General features: G+C 43.8%; 1 protein-coding gene, 1 long non-coding RNA gene and 1 pseudogene across 2 annotated transcripts; 2 read left to right on the top strand and 1 right to left on the bottom strand.

Moving 5' to 3' along the window:
• Positions 1–258: 258 nt before the first annotated feature.
• On the bottom strand, positions 259–5,742 carry LOC101775855 (proteoglycan 4). The gene is made up of 4 exons (XM_004973087.3): positions 5,570–5,742; positions 5,405–5,456; positions 1,508–3,973; positions 259–1,237 (listed from the first exon to the last, which is right to left on the bottom strand). Exons 1-4 carry the CDS (start codon positions 5,729–5,731, stop codon positions 540–542), a joined length of 3,378 nt encoding a protein of 1,125 aa, XP_004973144.1. The 5' UTR covers positions 5,732–5,742; the 3' UTR covers positions 259–539.
• Positions 3,340–6,790, top strand: LOC105914673. The gene is made up of 3 exons (XR_001164377.2): positions 3,340–3,698; positions 3,804–3,991; positions 5,291–6,790. It is a non-coding gene; the product is annotated as an uncharacterized LOC105914673 (long non-coding RNA).
• Positions 6,791–8,730: 1,940 nt separating this feature from the next.
• Positions 8,731–21,247, top strand: part of LOC101775183 — a 49,089-nt pseudogene continuing 36,572 nt past the window's right edge.

The following is a 21,247-nucleotide window of genomic DNA, read 5'->3' as shown; positions in this document are numbered from 1 at the left end:
AATGAATTTATGCTATTTCTCAGGTTCCAATGCACATAAATTTACTTAGGATCCAGAAAACTAAATAGACATCACAACTTTCAATAACAACTAGTATGAATAATAAGGGGTAACATGGTTATTTCTCACAACTACTAATGTGTCCAAAATTTTCTAAATGAACACTTATCTTGGGACGGAGGGAGTATTTATTATTTATTGCATCAGCCAAAATTTTAGGTAGTCATGATTCAAAACTAGAATGAGGACTTCGACATCTAAACAAGTCATTGATCACAGAAAAACAGCAAAATAACATGTCATATAGATGCCACGATTGGTCTGAAGGTGCTAAGGTTACAGACCTTATTACATCAACATGTGAAAGTGGTGAGGTAGAGAAGACTTCAACAAATAAACTACAGGAATATGACATGAAGTAGGTGCTTCATAGGTCTGTCTACAAGCCACGCCTCTCTGACTCAGGAAGATTACCTTTGTTAGGTTTGCTTGAGCTATCTGGTTTGCTATCACTTCTGTTGTTCTTCATTTGCTGAGTATCAGAGGGGATTTTTTTCTTCCGGATTAACTTCTGAAGTTTTCTCATAGTTCTTATCTGCATCTGTGGAGATATCCTTCTTTTGCTGCACTGTTCCAGACCCCAGTGGTGTGGTTTCATAACCCTGCTTTACATTTTCTTGCAGTGATATACCAGACCTGTCTCCTTTCAGTTGCTGCTCTTGCTTTCTCTTCTCAGGGAGTGAAGGCAATACTTCTTTGGATGTTGATAAGCTAGAAGAATTTGTTGTCTCTTTCATTTGCTTGCCACCATCTTTTGACGGTTGAGGCTCTTTCTTGTCAGACTGTATCTGCAGCTTGGATGGCGCATCATGTGTTGTTCCTTGAGCCTGTTCAGTGATATTGTCACTGGTATTTGCCAAGGAATCTTCATCTTTGCGCTTGCCAATTCTAGTGGTTGGTGTTGCATCGTCGCCTTGCTTCTTCTTTTCAGCTAACTGAGCCCTGGATTGATCTCTTGGTAGCTCTTGTCTGGCTGCTTCTTCCTGGTATGTTTTGTTATCTTCTGGTGACTTCACTGCTGGAGGTACAGAAGCTGGTCCAGCATTCCTCGTAGCTTGCCCACCCAGCTGATCATTGGGTGATACCACACTAGTTTGAATGGTTTCAGCAATACCAGTCTTCTCCTTCCTTGTGTCAGATAAGGAAGATACTGGTGGAGATGGTTTTGACAATTGACCTGCATTATGTCATGATTATACCTATGATCAGCCAACACACCAAACATTATAGCTTATAAAGGTTCTAAAGAATCTCTCCGTAAGACAAGGACTAGTTGTCCTAGTGAAAAAAGAAATGTAACTAAATTTATGCATGACAGCTTAGCTGTCTAAAATAGTATTGTACTTAAACTTAATTTGTTCCATAAGAAACACCTAACAGTTTCCTGCTATATGAGAAATGATTTTACAGTAATGATGCAATGTCTACAGAAATGCAGAAATTTTACCTGAAGTGTCATGGGATTGTGTCTCAGGACTTGGTGCTAGCCTTCCTGGTGTAGTTGGGAGTGTGGTTCTTAGATCACCAGGAGATGGTTTGGCTGCCTCATTCTTGCTATTAGCATCAAGATTTCCTTCTCGGAGAACTGCAGAAGCATTCTGTCCACCCAAAGCTGGTGCTCCTACTGGTGCAGTCAGTTCTGCACCTGGATCAGCTGTTGCTGCTCTGGTTGACTTATCACCAGGGGTTTTAGGTGAGGTAGGGCCTGCTCCTTTAACTGGTTCTGTAATTTGTTGAGAACCTGAAGTTGGTTCTGCTGCCCTTTTGTTAATAATAGATTTTTTTGTTGTGTCCCGGTCACCGATATCTCGAACACCGGGGATTTCTTCTTGGCCAACTGGTGCTTGCTTCCCACGGGTATCAAGAATTGGTTCTTGGATCAATGCTGAAGTACCTTGACTGTCAGAAGCCTTCCTTGTTGCCTCTGGAGCTTTTCCACCCATGGTGGAATTCTTGTATGTCTGTTCATCACTGATAACACGAGCATGTGCATCAGCTCCTTGCACAAGTGCTGAACCACTTCTAGCATCAACTGTGGTTTGCTGTGGTGCTCCTTGTGGTCCTCTCATGCTAGCATCTTCTGTTTTGGACAATTTGTCAGTTCTAGGAGCAGCAGGAGGTACTTGTTGAATGGGTGGTGTTTTTTCTGGCCCAGAAGTAGCACGGTCATTGTAAGGCACTCCTTTAGGTGGCAAAATGGCTCCCCTTTCATCTGCTGTCTCTGGAGTGTAAGGAGCTCTTGTGCCTGTTGGAGGAGTGGCTGGTACTGTTGTGGTTTTCTTTTCTCTGTCATGGACATCTGAAGGCATATTGGATATGGCAGGTGCTTCCCCCTCCATGGCAGGGTCTTGAGAATCTGGAGCGTCTGGATCAAACATTCTCCTGAGCCTCTTAGTTGAGAATCTTTCATCTTCATCAATGCCACCTTGAGTATCTTCTTCAGATTCTACTTGCAATGGTGATGTGCCAGATGCTTTCTGATCAGCAGGCAGTGCTTTAGCTTGCTTCTGGGCATCCTGGACACCTGATTGTACTTCCTGGGCTCTAGGTGGTGGAGCCCGATTTTGATCAGCCTCTGTTGCTCTCTTTGCAATAGCTGGGTAACCAGAGTATGTAGATTGTTTTGCAGTTTCACCTTGAGCATAATGAGTGCCCATTGCACTTTTCTGTTTTTCACCTGCCTCAGGACCGACATAAGTGTGTGTAACTGTCTGTTCAGGAGGCTTTCCATAAGGTGTTTGTTGTTTTTGTGTGTCAGGCTTGTCAACCTGAGGGTGGACGCCAAAAGGTTTGCTCTCACTTTCACTGTAATCTGGTTCAGTAATTCTGTGGGGAGATTTGGCTGATCCTTGACTGGGCTTGTCACTAGCAACTGCTTCACTGGCCTGCCTAGCTCCAGGGGTCCCAGAGGGAGCTTGTGGACTGGGCTTGGCAACAGATCCTGCCTCATATTTATAGCCACTGACCTTAAAAAATCCAGAAAGATGGGGCTTATCAGGAGCTTCTTTGGGTGATATTTGACTGGTTTTGCTAGGAGATGAGGCATCTTTGTGGATGGGCTTCTCGGCATCGGTTCTCTGATGCATCTTGGCAGTGGTAGGAGTGGAAGGCTGGGTGAAGAAGTTACTTTTAGTGCTCTGGACACTACTAGGTGGTTTCTGAGTGGTAGAATCTGTCTGCCGTGATGGTGGTTGTGTTTTTTCAGTGGTTGTAAAGAAGCCACCTTGATTTCTTTCGACAGGCGAGGAAGGCTTATGTTCAGTGGTATTTTCATGTTCTCGTGGAGCTGGTGAAATAGAGGTTATGATGGTACCAGTGCTGGGAGGCGCAACCAGCACCGTCTGTGACTTTGTGCCCTCCTGCTGCCGATGGCTTATGTGAATGTCGCGGACAAACTGTGGCTCTGTCTGCCATCGCTGCTGCTGCTGCCTCTCATACTCCTCCTTTATGTGCTCCTCCTCCACGGTCTTCATGTCCCTCAGCACCTGCTGCCAGGAATCTCGGGCTGAGATCCTGTTCCACCAGTTTTGCACATTCTTCCTTGAGTCATACAGGTAGGCAAATCTCTCGGATGTAATGACATGGTGGGTACCAGGCAGATGAACAAGGTCGGCAAGAGTGAACTTGTTCCCAGCAAGGTAGTCGCTCTCACCAAGCCTCTGCTCGTAGACTTCCAGAACTTCCTCCAGCTTCCGCTTCTCTCGGTTGATGTCTTCATTGTTTTCATCATCCTCATCATGCAGTGGGAAGGCGATATGGCAGAACAATGCCCGGCTTGGAGGGTCGAAGGCATGCTCCTCATTCCGGAGCCATTGTTCAATGGAAGCCCTCTCAAGGACATCCTTTCCCAGAAGGAAAGGATACCCCTGATGCTCATAGGTCTCTGCTAGATAGCGGCAGATTGCTCTTGAATCTGCAGTTTATGGGACAGGTCAGTTCTGCATTCTGTCTCAAGGTGTATCATCTATATTTCTGGTTTATTTGCTTCACACATTTATATTTCTGGTGTGATTCATGGAAAGAAGCACCATTTTGTGTTGCTACCATGCAATCCTGCTAGTACAGACATGTAGAATACTTTAATGTATATATTCATTCTGAAAACATTTCTATAAAACATATAAACATCGTTGCATTCCGTTTCCAAATCGTGATCCTGGAACAATTTGCTTCTAAAGCTTCATGCATGATTGGGAACAAACCAGTTTACATTATAACAAGTGCATTGTAATCAAAAGAGTGGGTAAAAAATTTGGAAATAGAATGCTGAAGGATGAACATCTAGACAGAGTAGTCTTTGTTTTGTTTTGTAGTTGTCATATTGCTAGTCAGTGGAAATCCTATATAATCTTATTTTTTTTGTGAGGGAGGAAGAAATTATATTTATTGGACCTACAGATTGTTCCAATATCTTTTTTATTCTTTCTGAGAGTTACTTTTGGTATCAAGAAGTATAGTTATTGGAATGTGATGCAAATCCCTTATACTTAATTGGCACCATAGTAGTCTTTGTGCATTTTTTCTTTGATGTACCCTGCTACTCGCACACTTCCCATTCTAATTGTTTCAGGTAGCAGGTGATACTAATAATAAGAATTGAGAATGACACATATAAAGGTTTACTTTTTCAAATCTAGCGCATTTTCATTGCTCTTCACAGCAATTACTGCTAAAAAATATCTTCAATCTTTGTGAGAGAATAGTATCATCAGTATGTCTCCTATATCAGTTTATACACTGAGTTGATCTTTTATGCACAGATTATGTAAGCTCTGCTTCTAAAGTTAAGATTATTAACTTAGTAGTTACTTTGAGGAAGAAAATAGGAATTTTAAATCATGTCCTTTGTGGCTGCTAATATACTGATGTCATAACAATTTTAGATCAACAGAGTATTACAAAATGCTGGCTTATAGTATGGCCTTTTCAGCCTGAACTAATGTGCAAGAAGATTAAAAAAAGAACCTAAAACTAATTGGAAGCATTTTTTGCAAGTCTAGTGGATGAACATGTTTATTATGCACCTTTTCCCGTAAAGATTCTGCCTTGGAATGATAATAATCACCTTATGACCTTTTTTTTAATCTGATTGTTTTCTACTAATATGATCATTTTACTTGTGGTTTACTTCTTGCTTTCTCTGAAAGATGTATATTCTGGCTTTTACTCAAAAATGTTATTCATCAAGCTTCTCATACTGTTTTTCTTTTTTGTATGTCACTGATTTAAGTTATTCACTTGGACAACAAACATATGATTCTAGTATGTGCATGTGTGGCTTGCAAAATACTATGTCACTGTAACTATGCAACCCAATCGTTACACAACAAGCTAGGGGCATTACCTTGCAGAAACAGGGGACCATCATAGAATGGAACCGGAACACTTCTTGATGCCTGCAGAGACAAATGAACATGATACAAACTTTAGATGAGGGTTGAGTTGTTCTAAGCCAAACAAACTGCTGCTTCTACTATTTGGGTGTTGCAAAGGACATTGGGACATATACCTGGAGGCTGAGTATGTCCTTGTAAGAGGCTTTGATTGTCTCAAACTTGACATTTTTCTCATACAGGCATGTGAGCACCCTTGACACATCTGGTAGGATCATGGACTTCTCATGGTACACATTCACCACGGGAGGCCCTGCTCCAGTGCTAAGGCTTGCCATGGAGGCAAGAGCTCAGGCTCACTGGTTGGAAGAACTGAAGTTAATGGTGTGCAAGCGTGGTGACCCAACCGTCATTGTTTTAATATTAGAAGGTTCTGTTCGTGCCTGCCTGAGGAAGCAAAGAGAAGATGCTTAAAGTGTGGTTGAGGGAGAAGCAGGACTAGAAATAGATAAAAGGGAAAAGGAAAAAGAAAAGAGGAGAAAAGCAAAAGGTAAAGTTACCTACATCTGGAGGATTTGGATTGTGGATGATCTTATTTATAACTTCATGCCATAAGTTTATATGTGGGGAATTTTGATTGTGGGCGATGTTTAAAGGGAAAGAGCAAAAGAAGCCTATTTGCCAAGGAACTGGGATCAGCTGAGCTCTATGTGGCTTTATTCATTCTGCACAATTGCTCAGCTAAGTGACTTTATTCATTCCTTGCCGCTTTGATCAAAGGAGATGCAAATTGCTGGTAGGGAAGCACACAGGTTCTGCCTAAGAAGGCAAGCTTAGCATCAGACCTGATGTCCCCTACACGTACCGGCGTACCAGCAGACAAACTGGATGGGTGATGGACGCCCTGAGTTTCCTAGGCTTTTACCATGCAGAGAAACTTCTTTCGAAAAAATAGCTTGTCCCCAGGGATAGGAGCAATATTGAGATTTACATGTAGCGTGATTATATTGTCTACTTTTACCCTGCATCAAGTTCTTCCATTGGAATTACTCACCTAGCAAGGCTGTGGGCACCCTTGTTTGCTTTGCATTCATATAAATGATTTCTTGATACAGCGTATCGATTTGAGCTCCATTTGAGTAATCTGCTTTGAAGATCTCTTGCACGCAGTCCCTGCACAGGATAGGATTATCATGAAGCATAGAGGCTGCAAGCCCTGCAAGTAGTGTGGTCCTGCAAAGCAAACAGGCAGAGCATGAAAGGAAGTGCTTCAGTTCGTAATAAGGAATACTCCTAAATCTTAATGCGTTCGCGCTAGTTAGTAGTTATAATGTTTATTGGGCAAACCTTCTGAAACTTGGCGATTGAAGAGAAAGAACTCCAGATCTGCTTTTCAAGGTGCATGTTAGATGACGGGGATCGTGTATTCCTGTTTGCTCTTTTTGTTTCAGAAATGATATATGGGAAGTGCGAAAAATATTTCTAAAAGCCATTTGGCTAAGGAAAAATATTGTGAACATTAGATGCATTTGAGGGTGGCAAGTGGAAACTCAAACTTAAACAGGATGCTTGGAGTATCCCCCATATGGTGATGATATATGCACTAGAGAAAAATTGAATAGCACATACTAACATTGATGTACTAGTAGGCATGCAACGGTAGTGAGTTCATGAGTATGTTCCAGGCCGGACGGAGATGAACCGATGCATTTTGTTAAGCGCTACCTTTTTGTGGCAAATTTGTGGCTTCCTGCCTGGATAAAATCGACAATCATGAGCAAGCCTTTTCCATTGTAAGTTCAGAAAATAACTAGCAATCAAACTACGCTTTGCCAAAAACATTTATCTGCCAAGAAATACTGTGTAATTAGAATGATTTAGCACAACTGAGAGTTACGTGAGGCACCCATATACGGATCGGACAACTGAGAATCCGGCACAACTTTCATCTGGAGGATAAGGCTAGTCCCAGTGAGGTTTCATCGTACTGTTTCCAAGGATGCCACATCATCCAATGAGATGTATTCTCATGAATGAAACAGAGAGTCCCAGTGCATAGTTTCATTTCACGATTTCATAGGATGACCATGACATTTAATTATGAGGCATGTGATTGGATATGGTTAGATGAAATGAAACTCTATAGCCCCCAATGCAAGTTTCATAGTCTTGGAAACAGTGTATACACAGTTTCATCCTGATGAAACTCCTTCCCTCTCTCACTTCATAACTATCATGCCATGTCATCACATATGCTGATGTGTCACTGTATTTAATGTGCATGAAACCTCTATGAAACCCTAATAGTTTCACTACGACCTTTTGCAATTAATGATGTTAATGATTACTGCAATTGCTACAAATGCTGATGTGTCACACGTTTTTCACACAAAATACGGACACATGCGATCTGTAGGACTTGATCCCAGGACCTCTCACCACCTCATTTGAGTCCTCCTTACTATTCCAACATAGAAGTTGTTTCAAAAAACACAGAATTTGTTACTGGTGTCGATAGTATAAACCCTCTATTTCAACCTTTGTGGAAAATTTTCAGAGGGGTTTCGATGAGGGTTCGCGGGACAAGGCACCAGGTGCCATTGTCGATGAGGGCTTTGGAACTTGCCCACCGTGACAGCACGGCAGTCGTTGGGATCGGCAAACCCACTGTGGTAGTTTGCCGGGATCGGTGAGATCGACGAGTGTGCTGTAGTGAGGTTCAGAGAATGAACCGGACAGAGGAACCCAGTTTGGGACCGAATCACCGGTAGGTGTTGTACAGGAGCAGGCATTGGAGCGGGTGCGCGAGGTTGCGGCATGGGAGCTGGGGCCGGCATGGGGAGGTGGGGCGAGGCTTGGTCGACGGCCGTAGACGAGATGATAGGAAAAGCGCGATATGAAAAGGTGCTCCCATATGGCTCATAGTTCTTCCATATGATTTGCAATATTATGAGAATAATCCAATAATAAGAAAGGCCCAATAAATTTTAATGCATACAAAAAAAATTTGCGAGAACTTGCGTTCATTCTTCACTAACAGTTGTGTGAGATTGAGGTAAGTGGGTAAATTTTGAATACATACAAAAAATATGCAAGAATTTGCTGCCGGCCCGATAAATAACCTAAACCATTTGTAGCGTCTAGCCAGGACAGATAGAGCTCACAACTGAACAACATTTTTGTCTTCTCTTCCCTATAAACGCATGGCCAATTCCGTCCTCTGAAGAATCACAATACCGGTTGACTACTGATCACCCAACAAGTCTTTAAAGACACGATTGAGGCATAAATCTCCAGAACTTTTGAGATACGCATCCACACACTCACACACTCAAAGATGATCAGTGAACTGGATGCCGATGGGGTTGTAGGATACTTCAGGGGCAAGAGCATCCTGATCACAGGTTCAACAGGCTTCCTAGGGAAAGGTATGTTTTCAATTTTTCACGGACACATTCAATAATCTTCCACAGGGTTATCATCTCAGATTCTAAGCATTTTTTTTTGTTTTTTGGTCGTTGTGTAGTGCTCGTGGAGAAGATACTGAGGGTTCAGCCTGGTGTCAAGAAGCTCTTCCCCCTTATTCGAGACATCGACGCCGAGTCCGCAAAGCACAGGGTTCAAACGGAGGTGAATGGATTTTTGTTGTCCCTTCCCGTCACACCTTTTGAAGTCACATCTATCCAGTCTGATTTTTTTCTCCTGGAATAAATGATTGCTATATACGTGCATCAATTATAATATTGCGTGTAAGGAAAATGGCCATAGATCATAATAATCTTGGTGATCAATGACAATATAGTCATTTGAACTAATATGTTTGCGAGATGTACCTTTGTAGGTGTTTTGTAGGTCCCAACGATAATTTACAAAACCATCAAAATGAGAAGAAAAAGAAAGACTTATAAGAATTCTAGGGCATCCAAATGATAGTACAAATGATGGTAATGAAGTCGGGATAAGAACACATAAAAATTGTCGCATGTATTCTAGATGTGGATCGACCTACTTAGGGGCTATCAAACGCTACGCCGTAACAGGGTAGTTATAAAGGTAGCTTTCGGGTTTGTCAAGAAGCATGCTATGAGACATGGTCAATCAAGATGGGATTTGCCCCTCTCTGATTGAGAGTGATATCTCTGGGCCCCTCGAGTGATCGGATCCGAAAATGCATGGCCATGCTACATACAGTTAAGAGTTAACCTACAAAGGGATTCCGAATCACAGGATCGAGAAAGAGCGGTCGGCTTGAAGCTAGACCAAATATCGTGAGGCAAAGGGAATAGCATGTATATTATGTTGTGATGGTTCGTCTGATATGATCTTCGTGTGCGTATAGGAGTTGGCACGTCTTGCTAGAGGCCGCTACCGACTATTGGGCCGAGTAGGAGTACTCGGGCCATGTCTATACGTATCCGAACCCATAGGGTCACACACTTAAGGGGCTGGAAGCCCAATTCGGATCTGATCCGAGTTGGATTAGGTTTAGGAGTACTAATGGGCCTCGGATCCAGAGGCCCATCAGGAACCTCTATACATAGAGGGGTGGGGGCGCCCTAGGGTTTACACCTTTTGGCGAAACACACCTGCCGCGCCTCCCACGCCCTCGCCTGTTGCAACTCGCGGATCTTGCAGTCCGGCTTGCGACGCTTCCTTCCCGCACGTGTGGATACCTTGGAGGTGTTGCGCCTGCAGCACTTGGACGAGCCACCGACGAGCCGCCGACGAGCCACGACGAGCCGCGGTACCGGAGGCGATCTTGCTGCACGTGGACGAGCTGCTGAGGAGCTGCTGGACGTGATCGACTACGTACGACTACGTGATCGTCTTCACTGCACCGACGCATATCTACATCTTCCGCACCAGTAGTGCGTCGAGTGGTAATCCCGTGATCCTTATACGGCAGTTCTTCCTGGTTATACGCGGTAGAAATTTTGATTTGCGCTAGTGTAGCCTACCTCGTTTCCCAACAGTGGTATCAGAGCCGTAGCTGCTTAGTTTTGGATTCGGGATGTGTGCATATGGAGATATGCGAGTTCTTGGTATTAGGCGTAATAGCATGCTCTAGTTCTTGGAGGACTCATCACCAGGAGGATGGCGCACATGGAACATGGAGATGGAGATCACCATGGTGAACAGGTTCTATGGAGATGGAGATCACCATATGAAAACGGGCCATACTGTGTCACAACTGTGTGAATGTTATTCTGTTTATGTTTTACTTTCTGCATGCTGTGATGTTAGAAGTAGAATGATCCCTCACAAAGTTTAAGTTAGTATGCCCTCCCAACTAAAACTTGCACCGTCCCATGTCTTGTACAATTAGTGGTGGGTCTATGAAATTAGGGTGCCACTAGTTTTCCTTGACTAGACGGGTTTGTGTCGGACACTTACACGCATAAGGGTTGGTTTGCTTAACGAGGTTATCTTAACGGTTAAGGACCTTGGGGCATAAAGGTTGGGCGCCGAGACATAGAGATGTCACCCAACAACAGGAGTCATATGTGATATGATTAGCAAAAGTTGCTTACCGATCTACCTCGTTTGCTAGCGGTGATGCTAAAGCTCACTAGTGGACTTGTTAGTTGTGGATCCTGAATCACTAAGTTTCAATAGAGGGATATTGATTTTAGTGGGAGTAGATTCTGTTAAAATAGTTTAATGTAATTTGCTCTATCATGGATACGTTTGTCTTAGTGTATTTTGCATTACTTTTGTTGTAGATTAAATGACACCTAGCAACACCACCGCATCGTTTGCTTTGCGTTCGGTCCTTGAGAAGGACAAGTTGAATGGAACAAACTACTCGGATTGGATCCGTAACCTGAGAATTGTTCTCAGGGCTGAGAAAAAGGAAGATGTTCTAGACACCCCACTACCACCAGTACCTGCTGATGATGCATCTGCTGCCGTTAAGGCTGCTTACAAGAAGGCATTTGATGCTAATCTTGAGGTAAGCTGCCTTATGCTTGCTTGCATGGAGCCCGAGCTGCAGATGCAGTTCGAGACAAATCATGAGGCACACGATATGATCGTGGTGCTCAAGGACATGTTCCAGACACAGGCTAGGACCGAAAGGTTCAATGTGTCCAAAGCCTTTCTGGAGTGCAAGTTAGCAGAAGGCGCAGCAGTAGGACCACATGTAATCAAGATGGTTGGTTACACTCAGCGATTGGAGAAGCTGGGCTTCCCAATGGACAAAGAGTTGGCCATTGACTTCATTCTTTCATCTCTTCCGCCTAGCTATGGGAACTTCATCTCGAACTACCATATGCATGGGACGGAGAAGGGTCTGAATGAACTGTGTGGTATGCTCAAGATAGCAGAGGTAGACATTAAGAAAAGCGCTAGTACCAGCCATGTGATGGCTGTACAGAACAAGCCTACCTTTAAGAAGAAGGGCAATTCTTGGAAGAAGAAGGACAAGGCTGGAGTGTCCAAGCCAGACCCAGCGCCCAAGGCTAAAGCTGGACCTGCTCCAGATAAAGAGTGCTTTTACTGTCATGAACTTGGTCACTGGAAGAGAAACTGCAAGCAGTACCTAGCTTCGTTGAAGAACGGCGGAAGTAAGAGTACTTCTACCTCAGGTACGTTTGTTGTTAATGTTATAGACAACATATTTCTCGCTGATACAATTATTAATTCTTGGGTATTTGATACCGGATCGGTTGCTCATATTTGCAATTCGATGCAGGGAATGATAAGAAGTAGAAGCGTGGAAAGAGGAGAAGTTGATTTCCGCGTGGGCAATAATGCAAGAGTTGCTGCTTTGACCGTCAGGACGATGAACTCCACCTCCCGTCAGGATTTATTATGGAGTTGAATAATTGTTATTTTGTTCCTAGTTTAAGTCGAAATATTTTATCTCCTTCATGCTTGATGAAGGATGGTTATTCATTTGCGAGTGAAAACAATGGTTGTGTGATCTCTAAGAATAATATGTTTATGGCTTTTGCACCCATTGTGAATGGATTGTTTGTTTTAAATATTGATGGTTCACCTGTCTGTAATATAAGTGCTAAAAGGCCTCGGCCTAATGATTTGAGTCCTACCTACTTGTGGCATTGTCGTTTGGGTCATATAAGTGAAAAGCGCATGAAGAAGCTCCATTCTGATGGACTTCTAACTTCGTTTGATTTTGAATCATACGAGACATGCGAGGCTTGCTTGCTAGGCAAGATGACCAAGACGCCTTTCACAGGATTTCCTGAGAGAGCAGTAGACTTGTTGGAACTCGTACATAGTGATGTATGCGGACCAATGAGCACGACGGCTAGAGGAGGATTCCAATACTTCATAACTTTCACTGATGATTTTTGTAGATATGGCTATGTCTACTTGATGAGGCACAAGTCTGAAACCTTTGAAAAGTTCAAGGAATTTCAGAATGAGGTTGAAAATCAGCGTGGCAAGAAAATTAAGGCCTTACGATCTGATCGTGGAGGCGAGTATTTGAGCCACGAGTTTAGCAATCATCTAAAGAGTTGCGGAATTGTTCCACAACTTACGCCGCCTGGAACACCTCAGAGAAACGGTATATCCGAGCGACGTAATCGAACTTTGTTAGACATGGTTCGATCAATGATGAGCCAGTCGGACCTACCGTTGTCATTTTGGGGATACGCTCTAGAAACAGCAGCTTTCACACTTAATAGGGTACCATCTAAATCCGTAGTTAAGACACCATATGAGATATGGACTGGAAAGGTTCCTAGTTTGTCTTTTCTAAAGATTTGGGGATGTGAAGTGTTTGTCAAGCGATTTCAGTCGGACAAGATCACACCCAAGTCGGATAAGTGCATTTTCGTGGGATATCCAAAGGAAACTTTGGGATATTATTTCTACAACCAATCAGAAGGCAAAGTGTTTGTCGCTCGGAACGGGGTTTTCCTAGAGAAAGAGTTTCTCAAAGGAGAAAAGAGTGGAAAGACAGTGCATCTTGAAGAAGTTCAAGATGAGCCAATCGGGCAAGAATCAATGAGTGATGCTAACGTAGCAGAACAAGTTGAGATACCCATGGCAAGAGAAGCACCGCCACAACCACGAAGGTCAGCAAGGCTCCGCAAAATGCGAGAAATATTATTATTGGACAATGATGAGCCTGCGACATATGCAGAAGCAATGATGGACCCAGACTCCGAAAAATGGCAGAGTGCCATGCAATCCGAAATAGAGTCCATGGGAGACAATCAAGTTTGGAACTTGGTTGACCCGCCTGATGGTGTTAAAGCCATAGAGTGCAAGTGGATCTATAAGAAGAAAAAGGACATGGATGGAAATGTTCACATCTATAAAGCACGACTTGTCGCAAAAGGTTTTCGACAAGTTCAAGGAGTTGACTACGACGAGACCTTCTCGCCCGTAGTGATGCTTAAGTCCATTCGGATTATTCTAGCTATAGCTGCATATTTCGATTATGAGATATGGCAGATGGATGTCAAGACAGCTTTCCTGAATGGAAACCTAGCTGAGGACGTGTATATGATACAGCCCGAGGGTTTTGTCGATCCGAAAAATGCTGGAAAGGTATGCAAGCTTCAGAGATCCATTTATGGATTGAAGCAAGCATCTAGGAGTTGGAACATTCGTTTTGATGAAGTGGTCAAAGGGTTTGACTTCACCAAGAACGAAGAAGAGTCTTGTGTTTACAAGAAGGTTAGTGGGAGCTCTGTAGTATTTCTAATCTTATATGTGGATGACATATTACTGATTGGAAATAACATTCCTATGCTTGAGTCCGTAAAGACTTCACTGAAAAATAGTTTTTCGATGAAGGACTTAGGGGAAGCGGCATATATTCTGGGGATTAAGATCTATAGAGATAGATCGAGAAGGCTTATAGGTCTGAGCCAAGATACTTATATTGACAAAGTGTTGAAGCGGTTCAGCATGGAAGAGGCAAAGAAAGGGTTCTTGCCTATGTCACATGGCATACATCTCAGCAAGACTCAGTGTCCTTCGACTGCTGATGAGCGGGATCGCATGAGTAGAGTGCCATATGCCTCGGCTATTGGATCTATCATGTATGCAATGATAAGTACTCGCCCAGATGTTTCATATGCGCTAAGTATGACAAGCAGACACCAATCTGATCCAGGTGAGAGTCACTGGACAGCGGTGAAAAACATTCTTAAGTACTTGAGAAGGACTAAAGATATGTTCCTCGTCTATGGAGGTCAGGAGGAGCTCGTTGTAACAGGTTACACCGATGCTAGTTTCCAAACCGACAGAGATGATTCAAAGTCACAATCAGGATTTGTGTTCACGCTAAATGGTGGTGCTGTTAGTTGGAAGAGTTCCAAGCAGGAGACGGTGGCCGATTCTACGACAGAAGCCGAGTACATCGCGGCTTCGGAAGCCGCGAAGGAAGGTGTTTGGATAAGGAATTTCCTCATTGAGCTTGGTGTGTTCCCGAATGCGTCCAGCCCATTGAATCTCTACTGTGATAACAATGGGGCAATTGCGCAAGCAAAGGAGCCAAGGAACCACCAGAAGAACAAACACGTAATGCGGCGATTTCATCTCATTCGAGACTTCGTTAACCGGGGTGAGATCAAGATATGCAAAATACACACGGATCTGAACATTTCTGATCCGTTGACAAAACCACTCCCGCAGGCTAAGCATGATGCGCATGTAAGAGCTATGGGTATTAGGTACCTTCTAGATTGACTCTAGTGCAAGTGGGAGACTGTTGGAGGTATGCCCTAGAGGCAATCATATAGATGATGATATTCCATTTGTATCCATGATTTGTATATTGTGTTCATTGAATATCCATTAAAGGCTACTTGAATTAATTTGCAATTATGTGAATTGTATGTGAAACTCTTTACTTGTATGGTTATTCTAAAGTTGTCCCTAGTCGGAGTTCATGTGAGGACACACATGAATATTAGACTAGCACATGTATTAGTTGATGACTATGTTTCACAAGTCATGGACATGGAGATGTTGAACTAATAATGTGGACACATGTGGAGACATGTGTTAGGACTGACCCAACACGAGAAGTAGTTCTCTCTTTAAACAACATATACGCTTTGTCCTTAGACCTGAGATTGTCGCATGTATTCTAGATGTGGATCGACCTACTTAGGGGCTATCAAACGCTACGCCGTAACAGGGTAGTTATAAAGGTAGCTTTCGGGTTTGTCAAGAAGCATGCTATGAGACATGGTCAATCAAGATGGGATTTGCCCCTCTCTGATTGAGAGTGATATCTCTGGGCCCCTCGAGTGATCGGATCCGAAAATGCATGGCCATGCTACGTACGGTTAAGAGTTAACCTACAAAGGGATTCCGAATCACAGGATCGAGAAAGAGCGGTCGGCTTGAAGCTAGACCAAATATCGTGAGGCAAAGGGAATAGCATGTATATTATGTTGTGATGGTTCGTCTGATATGATCTTCGTGTGCGTATAGGAGTTGGCACATCTTGCTAGAGGCCGCTACCGACTATTGGGCCGAGTAGGAGTACTCGGGCCATGTCTATACGTATCCGAACCCATAGGGTCACACACTTAAGGGGCTGGAAGCCCAATTCGGATCTGATCCGAGTTGGATTAGGTTTAGGAGTACTAATGGGCCTCGGATCTAGAGGCCCATCAGGAACCTCTATAAATAGAGGGGTGGGGGCGCCCTAGGGTTTACACCTTTTGGCGAAACACACCTGCCGCGCCTCCCACGCCCTCGCCTGTTGCAACTCGCGGATCTAGCAGTCCGGCTTGCGACGCTTCCTTCCCGCACGTGTGGATACCTTGGAGGTGTTGCGCCTGCAGCACTTGGACGAGCCACCGAGGAGCCGCCGACGAGCCACGACGAGCCGACGACGAGCCGCGGTACCGGAGGTGATCTTGCTGCACGTGGACGAGCTGTTGAGGAGCTGCTGGACGTGATCGACTACGTACGACTATGTGATCGTCTTCACTGCACCGACGCATATCTACATCTTCCGCACCAGTAGTGCGTTGAGTGGTAATCCCGTGATCCTTATACGGCAGTTCTTACTGGTTATACGCGGTAGAAATTTTGATTTGCGCTAGTGTAGCCTACCTCGTATCCCAACAGTCCCAAGGATAATTTACAAAACCATCAAAATGAGAAGAAAAATAAAGACTTAGAAGAATTCTATGGCATCCAAATGATAGTACAAATGATGGTAATGAAATCGGGACAAGGACACATGAAGATTTGAAGCGAATCCTGCTGGAAATGTGCACCGACACATTCCACCGACTCATACTCTGGGAACAGGAAGTGTCACCGATTCAGTCGATGACCACAGGCATGTGACGCTCGGCCCAATTTGGTTGGCCCAGTAGTGGCCCATGAGCATAGGTGTGCATGTGTTAGTACCACCTTGGTAGTTGAGTAAGGGTGGAGCCAATTTTAAGCCTTTGTCTTCCATCCATAACACCTTTGGGTTAATTCTTTTACACGAAGCAAGAACGAAAGTGTAAGTATGGTGCTATGTGTACACGTGCCCGCCCCTCGGAAGGGCTGGACAGTGCATCTTTGGAGGACGGGGTGTTACAAGTGGTATTAAAGCCGACCCTCATGGTTGCGCGTAAGGATCAGTGTGCGGGCATATGGCGCATGACGCGTGTGGGCTCTGGATGGGACACATGGCATGGCATATGGTGCCGGCACTAGACGTACGGTCATGCGCTAAGAGGGAACATTCCTAGACATGTGCCCAAGTGTAGGTGAGTTGGACCGACGAGGACGTCGGGTTCTTTGAGGGGGGTGTATGTGATGCCCGACCCAATTTGGTTGGCCAGTAGTGGTCCATCAGCACAAGTGCGCCTGTTTAGTACCACCTTGCTAGTTGAGCAAGGGTGGGCCAACTTATAAGCCTCTGTCTTCTAGCCATAACACCTTCAGGTTAACCCTTTTACACGAAGTAAGGACAAAAGTGTAAGTAGATTGTTATGTGTAAGTGTGCCCACCCCTTAGAAGGCCTGGGCGGTGCAGCTTTGGAGGACAGGGTGTTACAGTGCACTGTTACCATCGAGTCATTCGATGGGAATAGTGACCATCACCGATTCAGTTGGTGACCACTGGACAATGCTAGGGTCAAGCGTGCACTGTTACCATTCTATGGGAACAATGACCATCACCGATTCAGTCAGTGACCACAGAACAGTGGCAGGATCAAGCATGTATGTTACCACCGATTCATATGGTGGCTACAGTAACCATCACCGAATCAGTCGGTGATTGTCGGCTCGGCTCAGCATCAGCTCAAAATCAGCTCTGTAAGTTTTGGAGTATAATTTGGGCCTTACCGATTCATACGGTGGGTACATTGATCAAGGCATTGAATGAGTCGGTGGTACGCAGAAAGTTACAATGGCTATGTAATGGCTAGTTCTTGGAGTTGGGGCTATATATATTCCATTATCCAAGTATTTGAGGGGTGTTAGAGCTTGGAGAAGCTATAGGCTTGGTTCTCACATACACACAAGTGCTCTATCCACCAAAGTGCTAAAGAGAAGATTAAGGCAATTAGCATAAGACTTAGGTCTTGGTTAGTGCTAGTTTAGGCCTTTTAGCGCATTGCTTTAGGGTTTAACCTAGAGTTAGGTGAGGTTTGCACACCTCCTTTGTTTTGGGGCTTGCGCGCACCAAGAGTTGTAAATCTGGGGCTTGTAAGCTTGCGAGACCCTCCAACTGCATTTGTGGAGTGGGCGCCGGTGCTTGTGAGAGGGAGGAGAGGCTCTCGGCATTTCGCCGAAGCTCTACCAAGTGAAGAAAGGCAAGGAGCATCCGGGAGAGGCTAGGTGGCAACCCACTTGCGTGTGGGGAAGGCCCACCGGCTATCCTATGAAGTTACTTGATCGGGGAGTTTATGCCCTTGTGCGGACATTCCCTTTGAGAGGGGCTCCAACAACGAGGACTAGTGGAAAACTTTGCTTTATGATACCTCGGTAAAAATCACCATGTCGCCACGCCGGGAGTTTGCCTTCTCTACCTCATTTACCTTCCGCATTTCTTATTGCACTTACTTTCCACGTTTACCTTTCCTAAAATTTCCATGTGTAGTTCATAGGATTGTAACTTAGGGTGCAAAACTCTTTTACGGTAGAGATAGAAACACATAGAAAAACCTAGTGCACATCTAGATCGAAATTGAAATAGGTTTTTATATGTGCTTGGAGCCTTAGATTTTAAGAACACCCAATTCATCCCCCTCTTAGGGTGTCACGGTCCCTTCACAATGCATTGCCTATATATTCCTCAAGATCAAGTAAAATTTTCAAAATATGCTTACAAGTAAAAAAACATTTTGATCATATTATTGTAGCAAAGAGAGGAGCATCATACAAACTATCTATTATTCCCTCTACACATCAGAGTATTTTTTTATATACATGCCAATATCTAGCAACCCTTTCACAGTCATGCATCCACCAAAAGATTCACTCCAGTTGACATTGCATGTCTTCTATCACAATTCACAAGTAACTATATAGAGAAGAAACAATTAATGACACAATGTGTGAGGAACCTGCAAGTTACACCCATTTAATCAAGTCATCATCTTTTGATCAACTCAACTAAATAAGAATAACTCCAATCATCCTTGAGATTTGTCATGAGCATTGCCAAAGATTTATACACACCTCACAAGCACAACAATATAACATCATCAGCATACAGGAATCCATACATAGTCCATCACATTACATAAAGAGGTTCAAGTTCACATATATAACAAGTTCATAGAGTTTGCAGCGGAAGGTTCTATCATCACGCTCATCATACGATACAACTCAAAATAAGAAGGTTAACACTATATACCAATAGCGCCCTTCCTAAAGCCATGGCCATCTATTCCCTTTCCACTGCACCTCCGTCCATGGGGAAGAAGTACCCAAAAACAGCCCCCGGTTGCAGTTCACTTGCAACAACTTAACGGTGGCACCGTTGGGCGGACTGTCCGCCGGTCAAATGCGGATCCTTTTGGCAAAACTAGACAAATTCGATATGGTTTTTGAGTTTGAATGGCGGACCATCCGCACCTCAGGGGTGGATCATCTACAGTACAAAATTAGCACATGTTGAAAAGTTGTGCAGAGGCTTGGTTGGCGATGTGGTTGAATGGCAGACTATTCGGTCACCAAGGGCGGACCATCTGTAGGCCAAAAATTGAGGCCACAACAAGGAAGTTTTAAATATAAACTAAACCTTGATTAATGCTTAATGATGCATATGATGGCATGCTTATCTTAATAAAGATTAGAGCTGTTACACAATGAAAATAAGTAACTATACACATGGAACCGTGTTTGCAACTCTAATCACAAACATCGTCTTTCTCTGCAAATTTTGTTTCTTTTTCTTCAGTTGACAGGGAGGGACATGATGAGGACATCCACCAATCGAACTATCCCACGTCCTCTCATCGAAAGATCGGGAATCAACCCTAGCGGGTACCTATCAGCTAGTAATCAGAGCAAGGTTTATCAGTGAGAGACTTCCAATCCTTCGCTGTTTTCATTTTCCTATAGTCCAGAAAAAGCAAAAAAAACAATAGATTAGTTTACCTGCAATCTTATAAACCCTTTGAGCCTTTGCTAGCACTGCTTAGTTAGGGCTTGTTGAGTTTTCGGTTGCATCGGTTGTGTCAAGTTGCTGGTCTTAGTTTTAGTCCTTTAGAGTTTCGAGTTCTTATCACGTTCTAGTCACAGCCATGTGCTACCTTTTGATTTCTCTGTTGGCCGAATCTGAGTGCAGTTTGGAGTTCAAGTCCGACGTGGACTCGGCTAACCGTGCACGTCCTTGTGCTAGGGTTGGTTGAGATCGAGTCCTGATCTTGTTAAAGACTGAGTTGGAATCAGTTAGCAGCTCAAGTACGAGTTGGTTGTTTGGCCGTGTTGCCTGCTGTTCTTCATATCCATATTAATCACACAGCAGTTCTTCATATCCATATTAGCAGTCCTAATCTTGTTAAAGACCGAGTTGGAATCGGTTTTGAGCTGGAATTGGTTGCTGCGCCAAGTTACCAAATATTGTTGTTGTTTGCACTTGTGCTACATATATTGAAGTGTTCCAGAAAGGCAGCACAGTCCATACCTATACTCGACTCCTCCACATTGTGCATATACATTTTGGCTCGGCTTACTCCAGCGCGCGCGCGCGCGAGAGAGAGAGAGAGAGAGAGAGAGAGAGAGAGAGAGAAAGCTTGTGTGGTGTGTGACTCTTGTGAAGTCTTTTTGTTTATATAATCAGTTTTGAGGATCCCCTGAAAAAATAGGAAAAAAATAGAAAAGAAAGAAAAAGAAAAGAATGAAAGAAAATAGGAAGAAAAGGGGTTTTCATTGTGCTTCTCTATTGTTTCCCGATGGTGTATTGTGATTTCTTTTGTGTCCAGGCTCGCACCTCTAGCACGGTCTAGGCTAGGACTAGCACAGTACCACCGTTCAACAATTATTCAGATTGCTTTAGTAACTAACGTGGTGCTAGTACTTCCTTGCTTCAGCCCACCTACAGCTCCACATATTTTGACTACAGCTTGACAGGTTTTGTTGCTGCAGTATCGATACACTTCGTTCCACGGTTGCAGACTTGTTGGTTGCTGTCCCCTCTTGTTGAGCAAGGTAAGAATTGGTAAGAGCTTGTAAAACAGGTTGAGAGTGAGTGCCTTGCAGTAGCTACATCCTAATAGCTGTAGGGCTTTTATTTCATCACCTGTTTTCTTGTTTCCACTATTCTTTTAACCATGATAGGTTCCAAGATTGGTGCAGTATGCAACATTCGCCTCGCACCAAGAGCATCATACAACATTTTGAAAGACAGGTGAAGCTGTACACAGAAGGGCTTTATGATGATTTGCAGGTGACGAATGA

Source organism: Setaria italica, chromosome VI, assembly GCF_000263155.2.
Source record: "Setaria italica strain Yugu1 chromosome VI, Setaria_italica_v2.0, whole genome shotgun sequence".
Classification (NCBI taxonomy): Eukaryota; Viridiplantae; Streptophyta; class Magnoliopsida; order Poales; family Poaceae; genus Setaria; species Setaria italica.
The sequence above is the reverse complement of the archived record's forward strand: the minus strand, read 5'-3'. Positions and strand labels throughout refer to the sequence as shown.

Coding starts and splice junctions, on each gene's coding strand:
- LOC101775855 (XM_004973087.3), bottom strand. CDS start 5,731: ATGGCAAGCCTTAGCACTGGAGCAGGGCCTCCCGTGGTGAATGTGTAC. Junction 3,974..5,404: donor TGGTCCCCTGTTTCTGCAAG/GTAATGCCCCTA, acceptor CATAAACTGCAG/ATTCAAGAGCAATCTGCCGC. Junction 1,238..1,507: donor ACAATCCCATGACACTTCAG/GTAAAATTTCTG, acceptor GACATAATGCAG/GTCAATTGTCAAAACCATCT.